General features: G+C 42.5%; 1 protein-coding gene across 1 annotated transcript in view; it reads left to right on the plus strand.

Moving 5' to 3' along the window:
- The window catches only part of SLC6A5 (solute carrier family 6 member 5), a 305,468-nt gene extending 282,800 nt beyond the window's left edge, over window positions 1–22,668 (plus strand). The window contains exons 15-16 of the mRNA XM_069221331.1: window positions 8,355–8,522; window positions 11,399–22,668. Of these exons, the coding sequence (XP_069077432.1) occupies window positions 8,355–8,522; window positions 11,399–11,554 (324 nt within the window). The 3' untranslated portion in view covers window positions 11,555–22,668. The remainder of the gene's footprint in view (window positions 1–8,354; window positions 8,523–11,398) is intronic.
- The last annotated feature ends 861 nt before the right edge of the window (window positions 22,669–23,529 follow it).

Here is a 23,529-nt window from a genome sequence, read left to right on the forward strand (position 1 = left end):
CAGATTTTGAGTAATGTGATAAAACTGAATTGCTTTTGAACTTACGCATCTGTCTAAATAAGGAGCAGAGTATACACAAGGTACCAATTGCCTTTCACTGTGACACTGGGACAGACAAGACTTAAGCTCTCCCTTAATGTTCAGGGGCGTAGCTTTAGGATGGATGTTTGTGGTGTTACACCCCCATAATGTATTTTCTGGTAAATAGTCGGGTACAGCTGCTTGCAGACGGGTATGGTGAGGTCTCTGTGGGAACTCACTCGAATGTTTTTAGTAAGAACAGACAAGCATTTACAATGCATCGGGTCTCGCGTTTGCTCGTGTTAGAGCCGATCGCGTTGTAAACTCCTAACCCGACTTTTCACCTATCGGGCAAAAGTGCATTTATGCACGTAACCCGAAAAAGTGAAATCAAGTAGGTAAAGTGCTCGACTTCTGCCAAGCGAGATCGGGCTCGTAAATTAGTTTAAAAAAAAAGTCCACCAGCCCGATGGAAAACAGCGAGCCTCGCATGTTTTCTGTACTTGGTCGCTGCGTTCGAGGAGGGCTAGCCACTGGAAAAGGCATGACCTATGCGTGCCTTCGACTAATGAAAGCAAGCCGATTTAATTAGGGAAGCCCACGAACCAATAAAAAGCACTGACGTGAAGTTGACAGGGCTCGGAGCCCTTTTCTAAATACTAAAGAGTCTCCCTGCTATACTCATGCGCCAGCGCATGCAAAGCAGGCTCGACCCTAACAAAAAGGCACACACAATCTCTCCCTCTCTGTTTTGTCTTCAAATAAGTTGATCACTTTACAAAATATTGTATTTTTACTCACACAGGACTAGATTTATGGAAAAGTGGCGCAGCGCGGTGGTGCGGCAAAATTGGCAGCGCTGCGTCACTTTAGAAACACAGGGATGCACTGTATTTAAGTAAATATGTCACAGCCCTGTGTTGTCCCCTGCGCTGCTGCTAAATTTAGCTGCCATCGCCAACTCAGGCATCCTTGCACCATTGTGCAAGGATATCTGCGTTGAGGGGTGTGATTGTTTATGTGCGGGAAGGTGTCCCTTCCCCCACATAAACAATCACTAATGGTGCTTTGGCACTTCTGTGTGTGCTGCATAATGCAGCACACACAGAAGTGCCAAAGCGTCATTTTCAAAGGATTGTTTATGTGGAGGAAGGGACACCTTCCTTCACATAAACAATAATTTCTGGCATTTTGTTATTTCTATGCATGCTGCGGAATGCAGCACACATAGAGAAAGCAAAAATCAAGGCGGAATAAAAATATTCCTCCTCGTTGTGCGCTGCTAATGCCACCCGTGGGTGGCGTTAGATTTTGCCGCTGCCTCAGGTTTATGAAATTTCATAAATATGAGGCAGCGTCAAAATGCAATGGGTGTTGCTGTGGCATGCCCACAGCAGCACCCATTGCACGCCCCTTCCACGCACAGTGCTGTGTGGGAAGGAGCTGTATTTACAAGGTGACGTTAAGCCACAAAATGTGGCTTAACGCCACCTTGGAAATACGGCGCAGTGCTTAGCGCCACAGGAGAGTCACAAAAAGTGACGCTCCTGTGGCTCTAGGGGCCTATAAATACGCCCCTCAGTTCCCCTACCAATCCGTATTTATCTCCCTTTCCACTTCCCCTTACCCCCTCTCTGTGCCCTGCTTGTCATGTGATGTATTTCAAAATTATATGCCAGCATGATTGTTGGAAATTCTGTAGCTCACACCCCCACCATCTCACTGACCAAACTACAACCCTGTCAAAGTCTCTCATTTACTTTTAAGAGCTTTTTGTTTAAAGCTAACAAAATTATATCCTCCACAGCAAAACGGGCGACTAGCTGCCGATTGTAAACCATGCGACCCTAATCCTACCATTAGTCTAATCCAGTCACACAACATCTTTTAAAATATGAACAATTTCAGAAAATCTAAGGCTACTCGACGTCGATTCCTCTTGCAACCACTTGATGGCGCTGCAAAGCAGGAGTTGCAGTTCCTCGGGGAGCCGGCCGTATCAAAGAAGAAAAAGTCCGCAATACAACAAAGCGGCCGGCGTGCTACCTGTAAAAACTCAATTCAAACTATTGTTAAAGAAGTTAAAATACAAATCTGTTTCATGTTTTTCTATATCTCACGAACATCTGCTGCGGAGCATCTCGAGCCCAGTATTCTTATTTGTTGTCTGCCGCAAAGAGAAACATTAATGCGCGCTGTTCTTGCTGAAAGACCGCGCCATGAAAGCTTTCTTCTGATGGACTGTACAGTAGATTTATTTGTGCGCAGTGGAAGGGAGACACAGGTGAGGAACATTTTGTGCAATGCAGATAAACTTATAGAAGCGCCCTCTCTTGCATTTCATAACAGCGTGACCGGGCAACCGTGCGCACCTTTATCGCCCCATCCCACCCCAAAGTGCTTAACTTGTAAATATAAACGTGCCGGGGCCCAAAGCTGTCCGCCGCTGCAATTAAATGTGCGAGCACGGAATACCTAGGGCCTAGGCAGGTAATCCTGAAGCCGTCTCGGGCATTTTTTCATCCATTTACCGTCACTCCTTGCCCCTTCAGCTCACTCTGCAGCGTTCTCATTTCTCCAATTGTATCGCTTTTTCGTTTTTCTTTTCCTCCGCCTTTTTCATGTGTGTCTTTTGCTGGCAGTAAATTCTTGAGGCAGAAAAATAAGTGCCGGCCCTAAAAAATAAGTACCCCCCATCGGAAATCACTTACTCAAACTAAGCACTGCCCTACCCCAAGATACAGACTCATTGCAGGTTGAAATGGTGGGTGCAACTGGCCCAGGGCACGTGGGCCAGGTCCCTTTTATGCGCAGGATCACCTGACTGGTGACGCCTGTGTTGGATGGATGCACTTAGCACCCCCCCTACCACCACCATGTGTGCGCAGTATTTAAAACACGGTGCACCACGGGGCTGGGTATAGGGCAATAGAGTCATTTTTTATAAAGCTATTGATGTACTCTGCAGGAGTAGCGCCAAAATGTCCTGCAGAGTACATAGGGGCCCATTCTAAAGAACGTAGCCCCCTTTTAACGCCTGCTCTGAGCAGCCGTTAAAAGTGCCGTAATAAATGGCGCAAGGAAATCCCATAGATTTCCTTGCACCATTTTACCAGCTCCCCTAACAGGGGAATGCTCCCTTTGCATACATTATGCCTGGCGCAGGCATAATATAGTGCAAAGGGTTACAGAGTGGCGCAATGCATGCATGTAAATACGGTGTGGGGATTTAGCCTAGTTGGGCCACATTAACGTCTAAATAAATGACGTTAATGTGGTGCAAGGTGGCGCTAGGGGCCTAAAAATATGCCCCATATTGTCTCTGTTCATTAAGGTTGCACATCAAATATTGCAAGACAAACTATAGAAAATTAAATTGCTTGCCCATTTATGTAACTGTTGTCTCAAGTATTTCAATTTACATAGTATGTTTTTCAACATTTTAAGTGACAGCCTTTGCACCCATGTTTATAACTCAGTCACAGGGCAGAACATTCCTCTAAATATCAGACCTGGGCCCATATTTATGCTTTTTGATGCAAACCTGCATTAGTGCAGGTTTGTGTCAAAAAGTATGGCGCCGGCTAGCGCCAATCCAGCACGCCAGCCGGGCTTCTTATTTAAAGAATGATGCAAGCCGGCGCTAAGGCCTGGTTAGCGTCAAAATTCATGACGCTAACCGGGTAGGGGATGCGTAGGTAAAACTGGAGGTTGTGCGTGAAAGAATGGCGCCAGTCAGGTTAGAGCAAAAAAAATGACTCTAACCTGACTAGTATAATTTTTTCGATGCACAACCCCCATGGACATGACTCCTGTCTCAGTTAAGACAGGAGTAATGAGCCCAGCCCAATAGCCATGCCCAGGAGACTTATGCCATGTAGGGCGGCCCAAGTTAGGCCCCCCTATGGCACTTTGAAAAATATATATATATACCTACCTGGGCTTACCTGGGATGGGTTCCCCCATCCTTAGGTGTCCTCCAGGTGTGGGTGTGGGTGTGTGAGGGTGTCCCTGGGGGCAGCGAAGGGCACCTGTGGGCTGTTCCCTTGGTCCCTGACCATTGAAAAAGGCCCACAGGTCCCCTAATGCCTGCCCTGACCCAGGCGTTAAATAATGGCGCTAAGCAGGCTTAGCGCCATTATTTAGCCAGCCTACCTCCCATGCACCATTTGTGCATGGGAGGATAAATAAAGCGTTAGGGCCTTTGAGTAATTTTTTGCCCGGGAATGCCTATCCTGCATCTCATTGACGCAAGGTAAGTTTTCATGGAAAAATATTACGCTAACTCCATAACTTTGGCGCTAGACGGGTCTAGCACCAAAATATAAATATGGAGTTAGGTTTGCGTCAAATTAGCATCAATAAAAGTGACGCTAATTCGATGCAAACAAAGTATAAATATGGGCCTGAGAGTCAATTAGTGACGCTAAGGACTATCACGGTTTGGGAGTTGCTCCACAAATTGTCTTGAAACTCCTGGACAATAATTATAGCGTGTTATTTATGTAGCTCTTCTTGACGCCCTTCTTCAGTTTCTAGGTGCAATTATTACAGGTATAGTTGCAGGCAATGCACTGATCTTAAAAAGGGGAGCTATCTTTGCTGGTGTTAAAACTCTAATCTCATGTGGTTTGTTCAGCTATTTTATGTTGTCAAAGCTTATTAAATACCCAAACACTACAGAGTGACTTCTGGGCGCTAGGCTTGCAGTCTGGAGAGCTATCTCAAGCAGGCTAGGGTGCGGAAGAGGGCAGGTTGTTAGTGCTGTCTGAGGAGTTGGCTCTTTTGAACACTTTACAATTGAGGAAACGAGGGACTTCCACAGCCCGGGCGCCACAGTCTACGAAGCTGAGGCGGTGTTTGAAAAGTTTGAAGCGGGAGGGGGTGTTTGACAAGTTTGAAGCGGGAGGAGCTATTTGAAAAGTTTGAAGCGGGAGGGGGTGTTTTACAAGTTTGAAGTGGGACTGGGAGTTTGAAAAATTTGATGCTGAGGGGGGTGTTTGACAAGTTTGAAGCTGAGGAGGGTGTTTGACAAGTTTGAAGCTGAGGAGGTGTTTGAAAAGATTGAAGAACATTGGTCTGTGAGGGAAAGGTTCTGATGTTGGGACACGAGGGTCTGATTCACATGAAATGCTTGAAACTATGCTTGGGCTCTTTCATTCTGACATGGGCGTAACTTAGCACATTTTCAGTATTCACAAAAATCAAAAGAGGCTGTAATAATTGCAGCTTTCCTGACATTACGCTTGGATGTGACGTTTTCATTTTGTATATTACCATTTCCTGAATATGGACTAATGCACATACCACAACAGGTCATCCTGGAAAAAGTTGGATGTTTACGCCAGTTGTTAACAGGAGTAAATCCATTCTAAAGCTGGAAAGACTTAGTAGGGGCTTAGAGGAAGGGCTTTCACCACAGAAAAAAATATTTCTCTTGTGCTTCCCACAATGCTTAATTGAACGCAGAGTACAATTGACTTTAAACACAGAGAGCATATTTACAAGAAAGTGGCGCATGGGTCCCAATGCGCCACTTTTCTTGCGTCACCCCTTCCTCACCTGACAATATCATGATTGTGCCGTATTTACAATACGGCTCACCATGGTGGTCGTTAGGACAATGGCGTCAAAAATGTTTACTTTAGTACAGCAAAGCGCAGGGAGGCCCATTGATTAAAATGGTTGAGAAAGTGAAACGCCTGCATTAAAAATAACGGAAACAATGGCGCAATGAAATGTTGTAAATTTCACTGCACCATTATTTAGGGCCTCCCTGCGTCAGAACACCCCCCTTGCATACATTATGGCTGGCGCAGGAATAATGTGGCGCAAGAGGTTGCAAAGTGGCTCAAAGCAAGCATTGCACCACTTTGTAAATGCAGCGCAGGAGAAACGCATCCTTAACGCCGTCTTACCGTAAAAAAAAATGACACTAGGGCAGCGCAAGGTGGTGCTAGGGGCTTGTAAATATGCCCCATAATGCTATTCCACACTGTGGAAAGCCAGCAGACCTGAACAACAGGACATTTTTTTCTTTTCATTTTTCTCCACTAGGGGAAAATATGTTTGTCTGGAAAATATTTTTACCCCTGGAGAAACCCCTTCTTGTATGTCCCGAGACGTTTGGGAGTGCCCCAGCCCCCTTCACTCTCTGGGAAGTGATTTACTCCAGCACTTGACTAGAATTAAGCTCCCACCATTTACAAGTTGTGAAATGATTGGAGAGAAATTAGTGAAAGTTGAAATGCTTGCACACCAGCATCTGCGTGTGATCTACTCCGGTATAGTGCTACAGAATTGTAGGATAATTTTAGAAAGGAATGAAAGGGTTTACAACTGATAGATCATCTTTTTTTAAAACCTTGGAGCAATTGTCTCGCCTGTATCTGATTTACAAGTGCAAATGCAGAGGAGGCCGATAATTCTAAGAGGGAGGGGGGCGGATGGGACACACAATATATACACACTCACTTACACTCATTCATACACACTTATGTGCATGCACATCCATTCACAACACTCATTACCAAATATTCAAACAAACATGCACCTAATATTAATTTTAAAAAAACACACTCTCAGCCTTGGAGGTCCCAGGAGGGTTGCGACTGCTGCCTTCCCTCATTGGTTGACCTTAAGTCAGCAGTCAGCCAATGACGGAAGACAGCAGTCCTAAGCCTCGTAAGTCCCAGGAGAGTGGGGATTGCTGTCTTCCCTCAGCCAACGAGGGAAGGCAGCAGTCCCAACCTCATCAAACAGTGGGATGGGGTCAGTGAGACTGCTGACCCCACCTACGCTCTGACGATGTGTCACTGATTGACACTCGGTCCTGGGTGCTTCAGGGCTTAAAGCTGAAGCGCCCAGATTTGATGCAATAAATGACACTACACCTCGTCACCGAGGGGGGGGTTCAAGGACCTTTGCTGAGCTGAGGAGGTCACGCCCACAGAAGCTGTGACCCCAGTCCAGCACAGTTCAGCTCGAGCAGCCAGAAGTCTGCGCAAATAGTGCATGACTAGCTCCTGGCTGCCTGACCTGAAAATTAAGAGTGTCTGTCAGGGTGACCTTTGCTCATCCTGACAGACAATGTTCTTGAGGGGCAAGAGACGATAGGATGTCAAACGTGTGCCTTTCAGCCTATTATGTTGTTACAGAGGGGAGCACCCAGGGTGTCTTGATGGCCTTTGTGCAATCTTAGGTGGTTATTACTCAGCAGATAAATATAGATGTTGTCATATATAATCTACCGGGTGTACATTTACCACAGCATTCTGAGTTTCGGACCTCACAATGTGGGATAACGTAGAAATAGTGTGTGTTTACTTCCATTCCAGAGTGTGTAACAGACAATGTGTCGTATTTGCACAAACTGCAACTAGGATTTGCCTAGTAAGTATAGAGCAATCGAGCACCCAGGAGGAGCGCTATTACGGCACCAGGTACAGTTCTGACTCGACCCAAACATCCCAGGCGAGATTAGGAATGATGTACATGTCCATAAAGAAGAGTGACAAAAAACAAGTTCAGACATGCTCAGTGTTGGTAGCTGAACTGCCGGCCAGGTCCAAAGTGACCAACTATCTATCTATCTATCTATCTATCTATCTATCTATCTATCTATCTATCTATCTATCTATCTATCTATCTATCTATCTATCTATCAAATATGTTTATTTGCCCACCCATATTTATCTATACATCTATAAAATATTTTTGTTTGCCCACGCATATCTATTTATTTACAAAATATGTTTGTTTGCCCAAACATATCTATCTATCTATCTATCTATCTATCTATCTATCTATCTATCTACAAAATATGTTTATTTACCATTATATCTATCTATCTATAGAATATGTTTGCCCACGCAAATCTATCTACAAAAAATTGATGTTTGCCCACTCATATCTATGTATAGAATATGTTTGTTTGCTATCTATCTATCTATCTATCTATCTATCTATCTATCTATCTATCTATCTATCTATCTATCTATCTATCCCTACACGCGCACACACAATCACACACATGTACATGTAAATATGAAACCTGTTCATAACCTGCAGTAATAAACTGGTTCATTTGAATATCTCTTCCAGGACGCTGCTGTGGTGCTATACATATCCAGCGTCCGTATTTAATGCAACGCAGACACACAGGGGTAGATATTGTGCCGTTTGTACAATGACTGAACCCGAGTAACTTAGAACAATTACAAGGGTCCATCCTCCCGGTCCGCAGCCTGTGTACTCCATCTTATGAGCGCAGCCACCTCTCTCCTCACGGGCCGCAGACCGTCTAAGAAAGTGTCTTGTGTTTTCTTCCCCAGTTCATCCTTTGCTTCAGCTTCTACCAGTACGAGCCCATGACCTACGGACAATACCACTACCCCACCTGGTCGATGGTGATGGGGTGGCTGATGCTGGCCTGCTCCGTCATCTGGATCCCCATCATGTTTGTGGTAAAGATGCATTTGGCTCCCGGCAGCTTTATCGAGGTAATTCCCTCCCTCCCTCCCTTGGTTGAGATTCGCCATGTGTTCTGCATCTTAAAGCGCCGACCCGTGGGACCCGTTCGAGAAACTGGGTCAGTAGCTAAGGAGGGCAGGAAGCCATGGTGTGTGATGAGCGTTCCCGCCGCGCGCCTCCAACATGGCGCATCAAGGGGGCGGGGGATGGGGGAGGGATGCTGCTCACGAGAGCGCATCTGTCTGCACACAGCCTGATCCCAGCACACTGCTTCTCATCACTGGGCACTGTCCCTCTTATTCCATTCTTAGGACGTCAGAGTTGTAAACAGGTAATTGAATGGACGATAAAAGCAAGGAGGCAAGGTGCTCAATTTTCTTTAATGGCGAATAAATGTTCCAGTTGCAGGAACTGGCTTCTTTTTTTAATGTGAACTGACCCCACATCCGCTTCACCCCCCACCTCCCTCGAAAGTTGATGAGAATCATAAATCTCAACCTAACCCCATGGGACTCTTTTAACGTTCATGACAGTAAGTGCAAGGGGCCTAGAACCTAGTGGGACCACCGTATTACACCGAAGAGGAGGGACCAGTTTCGCTTACTAAAATGTTAACAACTGTTTAGAATGCACAGTAGTTTGGTAGTTTGTTAGAGCACGTCACTGCCCAGATCAGTTTATTTTAATAATAAAGAGGTCGAGTGTGGAAGGGGCCATTTTACCGCAAGACATAACATGGGGCTCATGTGGTAACACAGACCTGGGAAGATGGAAACATATTTCATAATTCTGCCATCTAGAACAATCAATAATGTTATAAATCAGATGGTTATGATGTGTTTGAATGTCAGCTGAACCCACAAGTCAGATAGTCTGCTGCGGTGCTCTGAACAGGCGCATGGCCTGTAAATAAATCGAAACATTGTTTTTGGAAACGACTATTTTTATTTTAAGGAAAACTGGGATTATTGTTTCAGGTTGGTGCTATAATTAAACAGCAATCACAGGCAGGCCTGTTAATCAAAATATGTTATTCCTTCGAAAAGACAAGGAGACCTGGGGTGATTTAGGGCCAGATGTATCAACCATTTTTGCATTCGCAAACGGTGCGAATGGCCGTTTGCGAATGCAAAAATGCCTTTCAGTATTTATGAAAGGCATTCGCTATGCAATTTTAAGGAATCACTAAAATAGCGATTCCTTAAAATTGCGACCCCATTTAAAGAGTCGCAAATTGCGATTCTCTAAATAAGAAATCGCAAATAAGGAATCCTTATTTGCGATTCCTTAAGCACGTGTATGAAGCTATTCCTTAATGCGAATTGTTCATTAAGGAATCGCTATTACCTCCAAGTTGAACTTGGTGGTAACCATGTGCAAATTTAAAAAATGCATTAAAAATGCATTTTTAAAATTGACCTGTAACGCACACATGCCCCTTTGGCATGTGTGCGCCTTACATGTCTTTTAAAAAATTCTTGGGGTGCAGCAGCAGGGCCCTTAGGCCCCCAGCACCCTGGGGTTTGCATTTCCCCAAATTGCGAATTCCAGTTAGTAATTCGCAATTTGGGAAATGCAAAAAATTTGCAAATATGGGCCTACAGGCCCATAGGTGCGAATGGGGCCGGTATCGCAATTTGCGATTCGGTAATAGCATTTGCGATTTTTAAGAAATCGCTATTACCGAATCACAAATATGATACATACCATTTTGCGACTCAGATTTAGCGATTTCTTAAAAATCGCTATTACCGAATCGCAAAAGGGTTTTTTGATACATCTGGCCCTTTGTGCCACAGTCATTAATCGAGCAAGTGACTTGAGGTAAGGGGCGTAGACAGGAAGTTTAGGTTGAAAGCAGTTAGGCCTGTATTTATACTTTTTTAGTGTCACAATTGCGTCATTTTTTGACGCAAAAGCGGTGCAAATTTACAAAATACAATCGTATTTTGTAAGTTTATGTCGCTTTTGCATAAAAAAATGACGCAAATGCGGCGCTATAAAAAGTATAAATATGGGCCTTAGTTTGTAGTAATTGACCCACATTGTTGCTTAAAGTATTGTTAGAAGAAAAGTGATACTGAAAAAAATAAAATGATTGAATGATTCTGAGATTTTGTATTGTGGCCACTCAGTGGCATATTTATGAGCCTAGTGCCCCACCAGAGCGTCACTGTTTTTGACGTCCTGGTGGTGCAGACTGCTGAACTAAATCTATGAGGCCACACAAAGCCGCTTTGCCTGGTTCTGCATGGCCTCATGGAGTATGGCGTAAGGCAAGGCAGTGCAAGTGGCCGCGTTGCATTACTCCAGGGTGGCATTCCATGGGATTTGCAGTGAGTTTTCCATCGCAACACCCATGGTTTTTGACACTACCCCAGATTTACAAAATCACATAATTCTGGGGAAAGGCCAAAACCTTTTATTTCTTCTCATTATTTCCCTCTTTCCAGGTGTGCCACATTCTTCAGCACACATAGAAAGAGGAAAATGCCTCTCTGGATTGTTTTTGGGCAGGGAGGTTTCCCTTCCTGCACAAACAAAATCTGCATGCAACAAAGGCACCCTTGCACCATGGTGCAAGGCTGCCTCTGCCTACATTGGTGCGAGGCTGCCAAAACTGTGCCAGTGCAGGGGTAAAGGACAGGAATGCTCCGTATTTCATAAATACAGTGCTTTTCTACCCTTTCACCTTCACGTAGGGCAGCTGAGCAAGATGACTTGCTGTGCTGCCGTACTCTAATCCCCCAAATATGCTTTGAAATGTCTAGAAAAGTGTTAGGTAGAACTTCCACTTTGACAGTTGTACATATTTCATGATTTATTATTTCTTCTGTGCATTGTTGCAAAGATGAGTGTAGAGTGTGTGCTCTATGATCTATTTCTTTTTTTCTATGTCTTACAGAGGCTCAAATTGATTTGTATGCCACAGCCAGACTGGGGTCCATTTTTGGCCAAACATCGTGGTGAACGCTACAAGAACATGATTGATCCTCTGGGCACCAATTCCCTGGGACTCAAGTTGCCACCTAAAGATTTTGAGCTGGGCACCCAGTGCTAGTAATGTCTTCATCTGTGCCAAAGTGGCACAGTTTCCCTGTGTGTACTGTATGTCTTCTGTTCCGCATCATTGACCTTTGAGTTTGAGCAGATGCTGAATGTGGCTGCTTAGAGAGCGTAGGAGTTTTTGTCGCATGCTGTAGTGATAGGTTCTAAGCAGACCCTTTTTTGCACTGTTTTTTTCAGTGGTGTCCATTCATCGCCCAGTAGTGACATGGCCTAGGGGCATAGAAGTCAATAGCTTTAGGATTTCTGAGCCACAGGCTTCATACTGCTGACTGCCAGACCCATGCACACACTCTAGCCATGCCTTTTCACAACTCTACAACATACCTTGATCAAATTATGATTTACAGTAAATTAATCCTAACAAATAGGCTTGTAGCAAAAAACATAAAGCCACATAAAGAATTCAATGTGTAGTTTGCTGAGGAAAGCTAAGCCCTCTTTTTACAAGATTTCTGCATTTTTCAATACTAGATGTTCTCTTTTGGTGATTTGTCACAAATTAGAGGTTAAGAAGAGAGTGTTACTGGGCAATTGATGAGGCCACTGGTTCATCAATCCATTCGTTCTCCTTAGTGGTTGTAGCAAAGCAGACCTTTTATGGTGTCTGGACTTCCCTTTAGTAACCCAGACACAAGGATGCTCCAGTGGGAAGTGTGTTTTTCACTCAGTATGCACTAGGTGAAGAAATTATTTCTTGAACCTGGACTGAGGTAGGATAAGAGCAAATTCAAGATAAGAAGAAAGGGGGCGGGCAATACATTCAAACTTATGATCAATCTAGAGGCTATTATATCTATGGTTTGGCTTGCCAGCCCTTGGAATAGTAAAACACAGTCAGATGTTTGGAATCAACCCATTGAGTATGTATAAGGCAAATGTATTTATGATGAATTTCACTGGAGATTACTTGCTTATTTGTTTGCCATTCAACTCACTTTCCTTGACGAAAATGGCCATAGTTCTATAGTTACTTATTTTTTTTAGATTTCCTCTCCAACTATATGTGTAGTTATTTTTTCTGAAATAGTGACAGAAGAAGACTTATTTACCCTTTGGGTCCAAAGTAAATAGCAGATACACATTGTGCCTCTTCTAGAGACATTATTATATTTAAAAAAGGAAGTATCAAGAAGCTTAAGAAAGACAACAGAGATCCCTACATACCTTACAGACATTCTCTATAAGCCTTGAGGCAGCCACTATTCCCCAGTCATAAAAGCTTCATTTTGTGTAGTTATTAGACAACCACGAAAAAATAGTTATTTTCAGTGAGAACAAACTTTATTTAATAAGGGCAGATGGACACCAGTTTTGAAATTCCATTTTTCTTTTGCCATTTACAGTTTTGGGTTCTCGATTATACATCAATTTCTTCATAATGATATTCCTGTCTGACAAATGTTTTATTTTCACGAGCTTTAACACACCATAGACATTAAATTAAGTGCACTCAACCATTCACTGTTCAAAACCATATATATTTTTCTCATTCTCCCCTCAAGAAGCCATGGTATAATTTGTGCCTGAATTTCTATTCTCACAATGGTAGGTGTGCTTTACACTGGTTTCTACATAAAACAGCTGTATTTAGTTGCACTATGCTGGTACATTTAGTCATCCCTAGTTTCTTCTCCTTAACTTCTTTCTATGTTCTCTCTATGTGTACTACTTTCTTGAACTAGTAGGGATATAATGGAGTCTGTAATCTGTCTATATATTATATATATAGTACATGCACTGTAAAGAATGGGGCTTCTCTCTCATAATGTGCTTAGCCATATGCAAGTGGAGCATGTACTCAATTTTTGGAGGCTCGGTTTGCTACGGGGTGGTTCTTTAAATTTAACACAGAATAGGACATATTAAAAAATAAGTGTAGCGTCCATATAAGATAAATTTTATGTTATGGTTTTAATCACCAGAGTAGTATTTAGAACTCTAAATATATTCTATGACAGAAACCTATATTGAAATGCAATGCAGATATGGTCTGCCAAATCAATGGTTTCTACCAATTTTCCTGCCTGCTGACTCTGTGTGGATTCATGATGCACAGGGCCGGTCTCCAACCAATGAGTTAATTCTCTCTCCCATCATAATGGGATGTGAGGCCTATGCAGAGAAAACTAGTTTCGGCTTTCCATCATCTTGTTAAATGTAACCAGGCAAGATATATGGGTAAATCATTGTGAGAGAGATGCTATGTCTGAAGTAATTGGCAGAATGGTAACCTTTACTATGCTACTGTACCTTAAACATGTAAGATTTTTTTTAAAGTGATCAGTGTCCATGTACTGTGTGCTAGTGTTGTTCTATGTCCCTATAAATATATTATAAAAATGTAGATACAGTATGGTAAACTTAGAGTAGATTAGACATTTTTTCCCAGCTGTGTAGTTAAAGTTCTAAAAGTAGTTGACTTTCGGGGACTGTTTTATCAAACTCTTATTTTGTCTTCTTGTCTTCACATTACAGGGTCTCAGGTAAATCTTAAGTTCAGTGTGTGTCCATATGTGTGATGTTTCTATCTTGTTGAACCTTCCATTCACAAATAGTCCTGCATGGAATATCCTCAAAAGGACCTTTCTGTTTCTGTGATCTTGTTATCATTGTGGCGGGCTCTGTGTTGTTGATGTTCTAGCCGCCCGCCAGCCTATGTGTTCCATTGATGATGAGGAATCAAATTCAAAAGGTTATCAAAAAGAAACATGTATGATTCTTACTTAATTGCCCTTGAATTCCCTTATTTACCTGTCTTGATATCGCTGTAGGAACCCTATTCCACTGTGTCCCCTTCAATCATTATGTAAAGGGAGCATGCATACTTGATCCAAGGAAATATGCAATTGTCCACTCACCATATATAAACTGGGATTACTTCGTGAGAGATGACAAGACAAGATTATTTATCCAATGCAATTTAGATAAGTCAATATAAGCATCAGCATTGCAGCATCCACAGCCAATTTCCAGTCAAGAAACTATCCGAGAACCGTCCCACAAAACACTCCATTTTCTAAAGTGACTCGTCTGCATCGGATTCATCAAAGTAGGAAGAAAACTTCAGGCAGTCTAGTAACAGGTTTTCTGCGGATCCATAAGTCATAATATCTTAGCCATGTTAGTCAAGACATATAGAAAATCAAGCAAATAATAAAACCCTGTAGCACTGGAATAATAACCAAGACCTAACCTCACTGTGAATGATCTCACAGTTTGTTTCAGGTGTATCAAGGACAAAGGAATGAAGTCAAATAGAATGTCAAATTCTCTAATCTTGGCCATTGTCCTTTTGTGGTGCAATGATCTAACTGTTTTGAGCTGATTTTGAAGATTTTATACACTTGCAGCTTCAATATTTGAGAAACTGGTGCACTAAAAATAACACATTAGAGAGTTAGGCTTCAAGAATGCTTGACAGGCTGGTCCAGATCCTACAAGCATCCACATTTTCCTCAAGTTGAATAGTTATGTCTAGTTTTAGAGACTTGTTTGTTGTGACATCTCGGATGAGAATGTCACCCAAGAAACTTGACTACGTTGAAGGCAGGATCATTATATATTGAGACAGGTGGACAGGTTCATTATATATTGAGATCCACAAAGCAAAGTTCATAGTGGCATCCCATTCACATGAACAAAACTACCTACAAGCCCCAGTAAATGCTAAGGGACATATTTAAGAGGCCCTAGCACCTCCTTGCCCCACATTAGTGTCTTTCTTTTACGCTAATGTGGCCCAACGAGACCAAAATCGACGGCCAAATTTACAGAATGGAGCAGTGCATGTGTGCAAAGGGGTGTTCCCCCACTAGGGGGACCGAAAAAATGCCACAAAGAAAACTAAGAGATTTCTTTGCGTCATTTTTTAGGCACTTTTAATGCCTACTCAGAGCAGGCATTAAAATGAGGCATGCCCTTGTTTACAATTGGCCTCAATGAGCTTTGCAGGATTAGCATAAAAAAAATGGCACTAGTTCCCTAACTACCACCATAGTGCGCCGTATCTTAGATAGGGCGCACACATGGTGGCATTAGGGGGGCACTAAGAGGTGCAAGAAAAGTGGCACTGCATTGGGTGCAGCACCACTTTTCTTAAACCAACCCCAAGTCCTCATCTCTCAGATTAACTCAGCATGGTTTGCAGGAGTTCCTCTACAGTAAATATACTGGAGGCAAGTTAATTTTGGTTTAAATGTCTCAACAATGTCTTCTGTCTTCATTCACTAGATAAACCCCTCCTTCCCTGTTGCACCCTCAGATGCTCCTAATCATTGGAGCTTACCAGTAGTTTTGAACCCTGTCGCCTCTCAGTTGGCATGCTTCTGACTCTCTCTAACTTTTACACAAACAATTTAGTATAAATCAAGACAGGCTTTTAATTCTCTTGACAAAACTACATGACTGTTGTCTGGCATCTATAACAGGCTCCTGTTTTTCATTAGTTAGGGTGGCTCTTTCCAGCTTCTTGTTATGAGGAGCCCATATCAAAGAAACCAGCCCCACACTTTACCCTAATGGGTAATCTTGTTGGAAGTCTCAGCTGAGCATGGCCAAAAATTAAATAGTCATGCCATCTGATCTGTCACTCACATGAGAGTTATCAGATATGAAGAGAGTTGACCCATAGTGACCAAGACGTGTGATGGAGGACTGTACTGCTTGTGCCCTAGGCACACACACCCGGATCTGCAGAAGACCATGTTTATGAAGCATCTAACAGGGTCAGTGTTCCATTTATCAACAGACCCTAATCACACAAATTTGTGGAGTGCTTCCAAGAAAAGAAGAAAGGAGCTGTGCCAATTTCCACGGTTTGAAGACCGACTGCCAGAAATGTAAAACAGTTGCCTATACACTTTCTACTGAGATGCTGAACATAAAGAAACAATGGCCCTCATTATGACTTCAGTGGTCTTGTTAAAAGACTGCCAAAGTCGTTGCAGCCACCATACCGCCAGTGCCAGCGGTATGCTGCCCACCCTATTAGGAGTTTTCTGCTGGGCCAGTGGGCGAAAACAGTGTTTCTGCCCACTGGCACAGTGGAAAACTCACCACAACATTGACGTGGGGCCCCCAACGCCCCTTTCCACCAGCCTTTGCATTCCAAGGCTGGCGGAAAGAGGACTCGTAATACCAAGGTGGTTGGACTGTGGCCCATCTGCCATGGTCATAATAACGTGGTTGGACCATCCTGTTTGCGACGGTCCGACCACCATCGCAAGTGTGGCATTCTTGAGACTGCCACACTCGTAATGAGGGCCTATATCTAATTCACTCAGCAAGTAACCTGATAATTTTTAGAAGCAATAGTTCGGAGACGTAGTTCCAAAACATTTGAGCAAGTGCAGATATTATAAAATTGTATTTTGGTCAGTTACATTCCCAAAGGAGAAACGGTGCCGTGCTAGCTCTGTGTTTGCACAAATTGTTGTACTAAATGCAAAGAGGCCAAGCCCTAATGGTGGGCCTGCGAGTTGGTGTCATGTTACAACTATCACAGAACCTTATGGTAATGGAAGGCACACTACACAAAGCTGACAAATGTGCCCCTATTTGCATTACGAGCCCAGGCGTACTGCTGTTCATGAAGAGCATGAGTTTTGGCATGAAAGATTACCAAAACCCTAATATTTTACCATAATAGGACAGTTTATGGCCCATCAAGGAAAATGTGCTGCTCTCTTGACCACATGGGTAAAGAGCCAGAGGTCTGCTGATGCAAGCAGATGTGGTTGTTCCCCACAAATGGTTTAGGAGAGTCAATGAATGCTGCCTCGTGCAAACATCTCATTGGAACAGTACCACTTTTAGTGAATCTGTTCTCTAGTATGCAACTTTCACTTTCTTGTTAGAGATGGAGGGATCCATGGTAGATCCCAAAATCCTTGCACACAATCGTAGCAATGTGCATTCATGTGCAGCTGCAAATCTTTATGTTTTAGCACTGGGTTGCTACACTATAGTACTGCACTTAAAGACACAGTGGAACATTGTACAATAGTGAGCTTTTCGAGACACAAAAGACTGGAGGCTGGTGCAGAGCCACATATTTCCTGTCTGTGAGGCCAAAGTGGAAAGTTGCAGCATTTGTCACAGTACCACTTATCTCCCCACACTGACTCACAACCCATCACAAAGGTGCAGAATGGATGAGCAGGTAAAAGATCATATATTTTCTGTGGAAAGCAGGTAGAAAACCTGCTGTCTACAGAAGATATACAATCTCCTACCTGCTCCTCATCTCCCCACAATTATGGTGCAGTGTGCATCAGGGTCGACGGACGAGTGTGACTGGCAAAATGGAAAGCCTCAGAGTTGACATCACAGTGGCCAAAGCCTTGGCTCTTGACCAATCTGCAACCTTCTGTATTTGTGTAGTTCAGTATAAGACGTTGTAGTGTTGTGTAGTATAGGAAATTATAGTATGGTAGAGTTCATGTAGTATGATGTAATTTAACAGCATATGCAATAGTGTAATTTAATGTAGCATAGTATTGTATAGTATAGGTTAGTACATGTAAAGGACTAAAACCAGCAATTTCTTAGAAGTCAACTCCTAGAGATCCCTTCCTTACCAGCTGGTCTTTCATGGTTAAGATGCCACATGGGAAAAGAAAGATCCTACACATTCAAGTGTGCCCATGGTATGGTATCAATGCTGCAGTGCTGGATTACCAAATAGGCAAAGCAGGCACCGGCCTATGGGACCCACTCCTTTTAGGGCCCCGCGACAATGGATCAAAATTATATTGATTTGATCTTGAAAGAAAATTACAATCAAGCATTCTTACATTGTTTCAAAAAGATAGAAAACAATGAATCAACTGAACGAAACAAAAATTAAAGACTCTATAGAGAAAAAACTATGTCAATGTAATGTACCCATTAATAACTTAAAGTATAAACCATAGATGTCAGATTCTCATAACAGTTTGTCTCTTAAAAGCTCATCTTCTGCTAGTTGTCAGATTGAATTTTTTTTGGAGCAAACTATGTACGTGTAATATTTAGTTTTGTGTAATAAAATTGGTTTATTAAAATTGTTGGTTAGTAAAATAAAAAAAATATTAGGAGAAAATTTGCGAGAGGGACCCGAAATTTCTACTGCCTTGGGGCCTCCCCAGGGTTTAATCTGGCACTGCCATGCTGTATAAAAACAATTAACCTAGCTAACTTCCAAAGGCACATACATTACTATTGTCTTATTGCCCTTTCCGCTGAGTCAGCTGCACATATATCTCATCTGTTGAACGAAGTTAAAAAACAGATTAGGGCATGTTTACTAAAGTTTTGCATGCGTGTGCTTGTGTGGTGCAACGCAACGCAAAACATAGCGCTGATTTACTAAATGGCCCAAGGCCAAGTTTGACAAAACCTTCACACAACGCAGGGCAGCACCCGAAGTTGCTGCACTGCGTGGTTCGAGGGGGAGAGAGGAGGAAAGTGCCATATCTACAAATATTATCGCCCTATCCTGCACTGTCCCTAGCTCTGGGGCACAATTAGGCTGGCAAGCACCACACACACACCTTTGTACCATTGTGCAATGGTGTCTGCATGAGTCTAACATAGGTTTTGCACTGGAAGCATGCCTTTCCAGTACAAGATACTATGCCTAGACATACTTTAAAACTTAGCCCTTTTTGGATGTATGTAGTATAGTGCGGCACACGTTCAATGTGGGAAAAGATATGAGAAATAAAAGCATTTCTCCTTTATGCTTTCAAGCGGCGTTATTGGTTGGTGTAAAACCCTATATACTATTGCTAAAAAGATAGGGTTTTGCATCCAAAACCATGGGTGGTTGCATAGGAATGCCCATGTACCACCCATTGAAAGCCCCCTTCATGCAGAGTAACGAAAACCAGAAGAACTGCTTTGTGTTACTTTCATGCAACTTTCCAGAGCAAATCATGTTTTGCACTGGAAAGTACATAAAAACACAAAATTTGTGCATGTTTGCGTCATTTTTGTGATGCAAACCTGCAGAAAACGTTTGTCAACTTGGGCCTAAAATACAGCGACTGCAGTGCAAAATTTTGCGTCCTGCACGACAAGTGCCCGCACAAAACTCAGTAAGTTTGTCCCGTCTTGTTTACATCGTGTTGCTCCGTCTACGTGGCTATGCCACGAACGCCTTCCCTCAAGAACAATAGAAAGAAACATTCCTTCCAAAAACATGTGCTTTCCTAAGTACTGTCCCTCACAGGCCACCATAGTTAGAACACTGGACGGCCCTATGACACCGCATCACCCAAGCTATAATTATTCCCATGAATGATGCCTGGATCTGAGCTGCTCTCTGATGCTCTACCTGCATTTGCATTATGACAGACAAGTGCACATCTTCCCCCCCCTCTGCAGGCGCATGGGGGACACAGGGGTTTTTAATATGCAAGCCATGTGCAGCGCAGAGCTGCTCTGAGAAAACGTCAGGAAGAGCAGGGTTCAACAATGCGCCCTACAAATTGGAGAAAATGCTTGAGATTGCTCTTCTCTGAGGCTCTGTGCGGGTCACACCGTCCTGTAATTAGGTTTTGCTCCATCGACTGTATCCAGACAGATGCGCCTCAGTGTTGAAGATTGTGTATTCCATTTATTGGGATTTCTTTTAAAATCCATCAAAGTTACATTATCTAAGCCCATTCTTTGTCTTTTGTCTCTTGGACTTTGGCCACCACGCTGAGAAATTTCCCAATCAATTTTACCAACAAAAATGATAAATTGCTTTGATTCCCTGATTAGGTTTTGTACTGAAGTGTTTGCTGTTTAGGTATTTTTTTCCTGGTCCTGTGGAAATTGAACAGATTTTGGTTTCAGGGTTTTCAGCTTTGACAAAGGGTACCTGAGGGGACTCTGCATAAGTCGTCTTCCAACTTAGCATGCAAGGACACCTACTTTTTAGCTTGTGCAAATGATCCGGTCCTAAATGTGCTTCTGGTGACCCTCTGTGCGGGTCACACCGTCCTGTAATTAGGTTTTGCTCCATCGACTGTATCCAGACAGATGCGCCTCAGTGTTGAAGATTGTGTATTCCATTTATTGGGATTTCTTTTAAAATCCATCAAAGTTACATTATCTAAGCCCATTCTTTGTCTTTTGTCTCTTGGACTTTGGCCACCACGCTGAGAAATTTCCTAATCAATTTTACCAACAAAAATGATAAATTGCTTTGATTCCCTGATTAGGTTTTGTACTGAAGTGTTTGCTGTTTAGGTGTTTTTTTCCTGGTCCTGTGGAAATTGAACAGATTTTGGTTTCAGGGTTTTCAGCTTTGACAAAGGGTACATGAGGGGACTCTGCATAAGTCGTCTTCCAACTTAGCATGCAAGGACACCTACTTTTTAGCTTGTGCAAATGATCCGGTCCTAAATGTGCTTCTGGTGACCCTCTGTGCGGGTCACACCGTCCTGTAATTAGGTTTTGCTCCATCGACTGTATCCAGACAGATGCGCCTCAGTGTTGAAGATTGTGTATTCCATTTATTGGGATTTCTTTTAAAATCCATCAAAGTTACATTATCTAAGCCCATTCTTTGTCTTTTGTCTCTTGGACTTTGGCCACCACGCTGAGACATTTCCCAATCAATTTTACCAACAAAAATGATAAATTGCTTTGATTCCCTGATTAGGTTTTGTACTGAAGTGTTTGCTGTTTAGGTGTTTTTTTCCTGGTCCTGTGGAAATTGAACAGATTTTGGTTTCAGGGTTTTCAGCTTTGACAAAGGGTACCTGAGGGGACTCTGCATAAGTCGTCTTCCAACTTAGCATGCAAGGACACCTACTTTTTAGCTTGTGCAAATGATCCGGTCCTAAATGTGCTTCTGGTGTCCCCGTGTGACTGCAGCCAGGACCGCGGGGTGCTCAGACGTGCTTCATGATGGGCCAGTACTGTGGCTTGATTGGTGCTGTGATCGTCTTGTAATTTATCGTAGATTTTATCAGATCAGGTGTTGCTGCCCTGTTAGTATGAGACAACTGCCTCGACATCAGAGCCATTCATGTTAGTGGTGGAAGCCTCATTTCTTTGGTCAAACTGTACACCTTCAATAACCAGGAAGTACACTACCCAGCAGTACTTCCTGTGTCACTGCTGGTAGATCAGCCATGCTGGAAATGATGGTGAGGAAAAGATGATGACGGCCATAGAGGGGAAACTGGAGCCAAATAGCTCTAAGCAGATCTGTGTTATGCTGAGAGAGCAGAAGCAGATGCTCTATTAAACTTAAACGTACATTTTGCATGTCTCCACAATGTAAACCATTGATGTCTGCCCACAATTACAATGTCTTTAAAGGTAAAGGAGTGGCCCAAACCTAAGCATTTGCAGTGACCTTTCCTTTCGGTGTAATTGACCACAAACTAACTTTCCAATGGACTCATATACTCGCTTCAGAGACACAAAACTAATGTTGCAGTGAACTTTCACAGAATTGGTGATTCCTCCCTTTTTCATGCATGGGCAGGGAGCGACCAAAGGATGAATGTTTTTTATTTGCTTCTGATTGGTATTAATTCAACAAGGAAGAGCTTGCCTGATCTCATTGTTTTGCAGGTTATAAATTGTGATTCATTGTTAAATACATCTTCAGGTAACCATTTGCCTTATGGGTGTATTTCATTGATAGGTATTTAATTGATGTCCGAGTAGAACATGTTATTGTGTATAGTGTACTTTGTGTCTCTTTTGGCACTTTAATGTGGACCTATCGCTGAATAGGTTAATTCCTAATTACTTGCGTAATGTCATATATACTTACAGGCATTCTATATGGGTACTGCTGCCTATGGATATAGATATGTACCCAAATCAGGTCGTTATATTTTTTTCATTAGCTATACATTGGAGAATATATATATATATATATATTATGTTACAAAGAATGCATCATATATATCTGATATAGTCCATATATTCTGTACATTATTTATTTTAAAAGTCATTATTCTTGAGGCCCTACCTCAGATTTTGTATTTATGTGTAAAAATGCAATTTATTGTACTATATATATATTTACTTATTATATTCTGATGTTATAAATTAGAATTTATCCTACCGTATAATGTAAGACTTCCACAAACACAAAATAAATGTCAGTCTTTAAAACCTTCTGAGGATCCTGGTATTATGTCTAATGAAACTAGTGTGCAGTAGAAGCATGCTTTGTGTTTAACATATTGCCCAAGGGTACCTGCCAAAATGATCCGTTTGATTGCTGGAGCCCTTAAGAAGTGAGCGACACCCATGAACATCAGCTGACATGGCGTACCGCGCTACCATGCCGCACAGCAGCAGAAACTTATATCAAATATGCATGCCTTTACATTCACACCCTGCTCGTGTTCTGAACCTATTAGAATACCTCCAGGCATGCTCAGTAAATTATTAAGCACCCACCAGTGAGCAATAGTCTCCTCGCGCATTACGCCTAGTAGTGTGAGGTTGAATAGGCATGATACAGTAGATGTGAATAGATGCATGTGGCTGTGAAGGATGGAGAGACCAAGGTTCTTGGGGCATGGAAGGATGGTGGGTCTCACAGCTGGAAAGTACTGATGTCCGTGCATTAAGTCCCAGAAGAAGATAGGGCTTGTTCAACTGCTTTACTGTAGTGATATGTAATTTTGCAATATGTTCAAAATATACCATGAAGAACTCGGGTTTTTGCCACAAAAATACAACGCCATTACATAATCACATATCACCAAATGTGGCCCTATTCCTATTAATTGCTTTATTATTAAAGAAAATATTGAAATTGTGTATTGCAAGGTATTTCTTTATGCTACCTGGCACCTCTGACTTCTTATATCCTATCCTTTAAAACCTCTAATTGATTATGTTCTAATTAGGAGAACTTCCCAAGTTTATTACTTATTCAAACTCAAAAAGATTCGAATCTTAACATTTAAGACGCTGTGAAAAGGTAAGTTACATACAGTGTAAGATTTATATGTCAAATCT

Source organism: Pleurodeles waltl, chromosome 3_1, assembly GCF_031143425.1.
Source record: "Pleurodeles waltl isolate 20211129_DDA chromosome 3_1, aPleWal1.hap1.20221129, whole genome shotgun sequence".
In the NCBI taxonomy this organism is placed as follows: Eukaryota; Metazoa; Chordata; class Amphibia; order Caudata; family Salamandridae; genus Pleurodeles; species Pleurodeles waltl.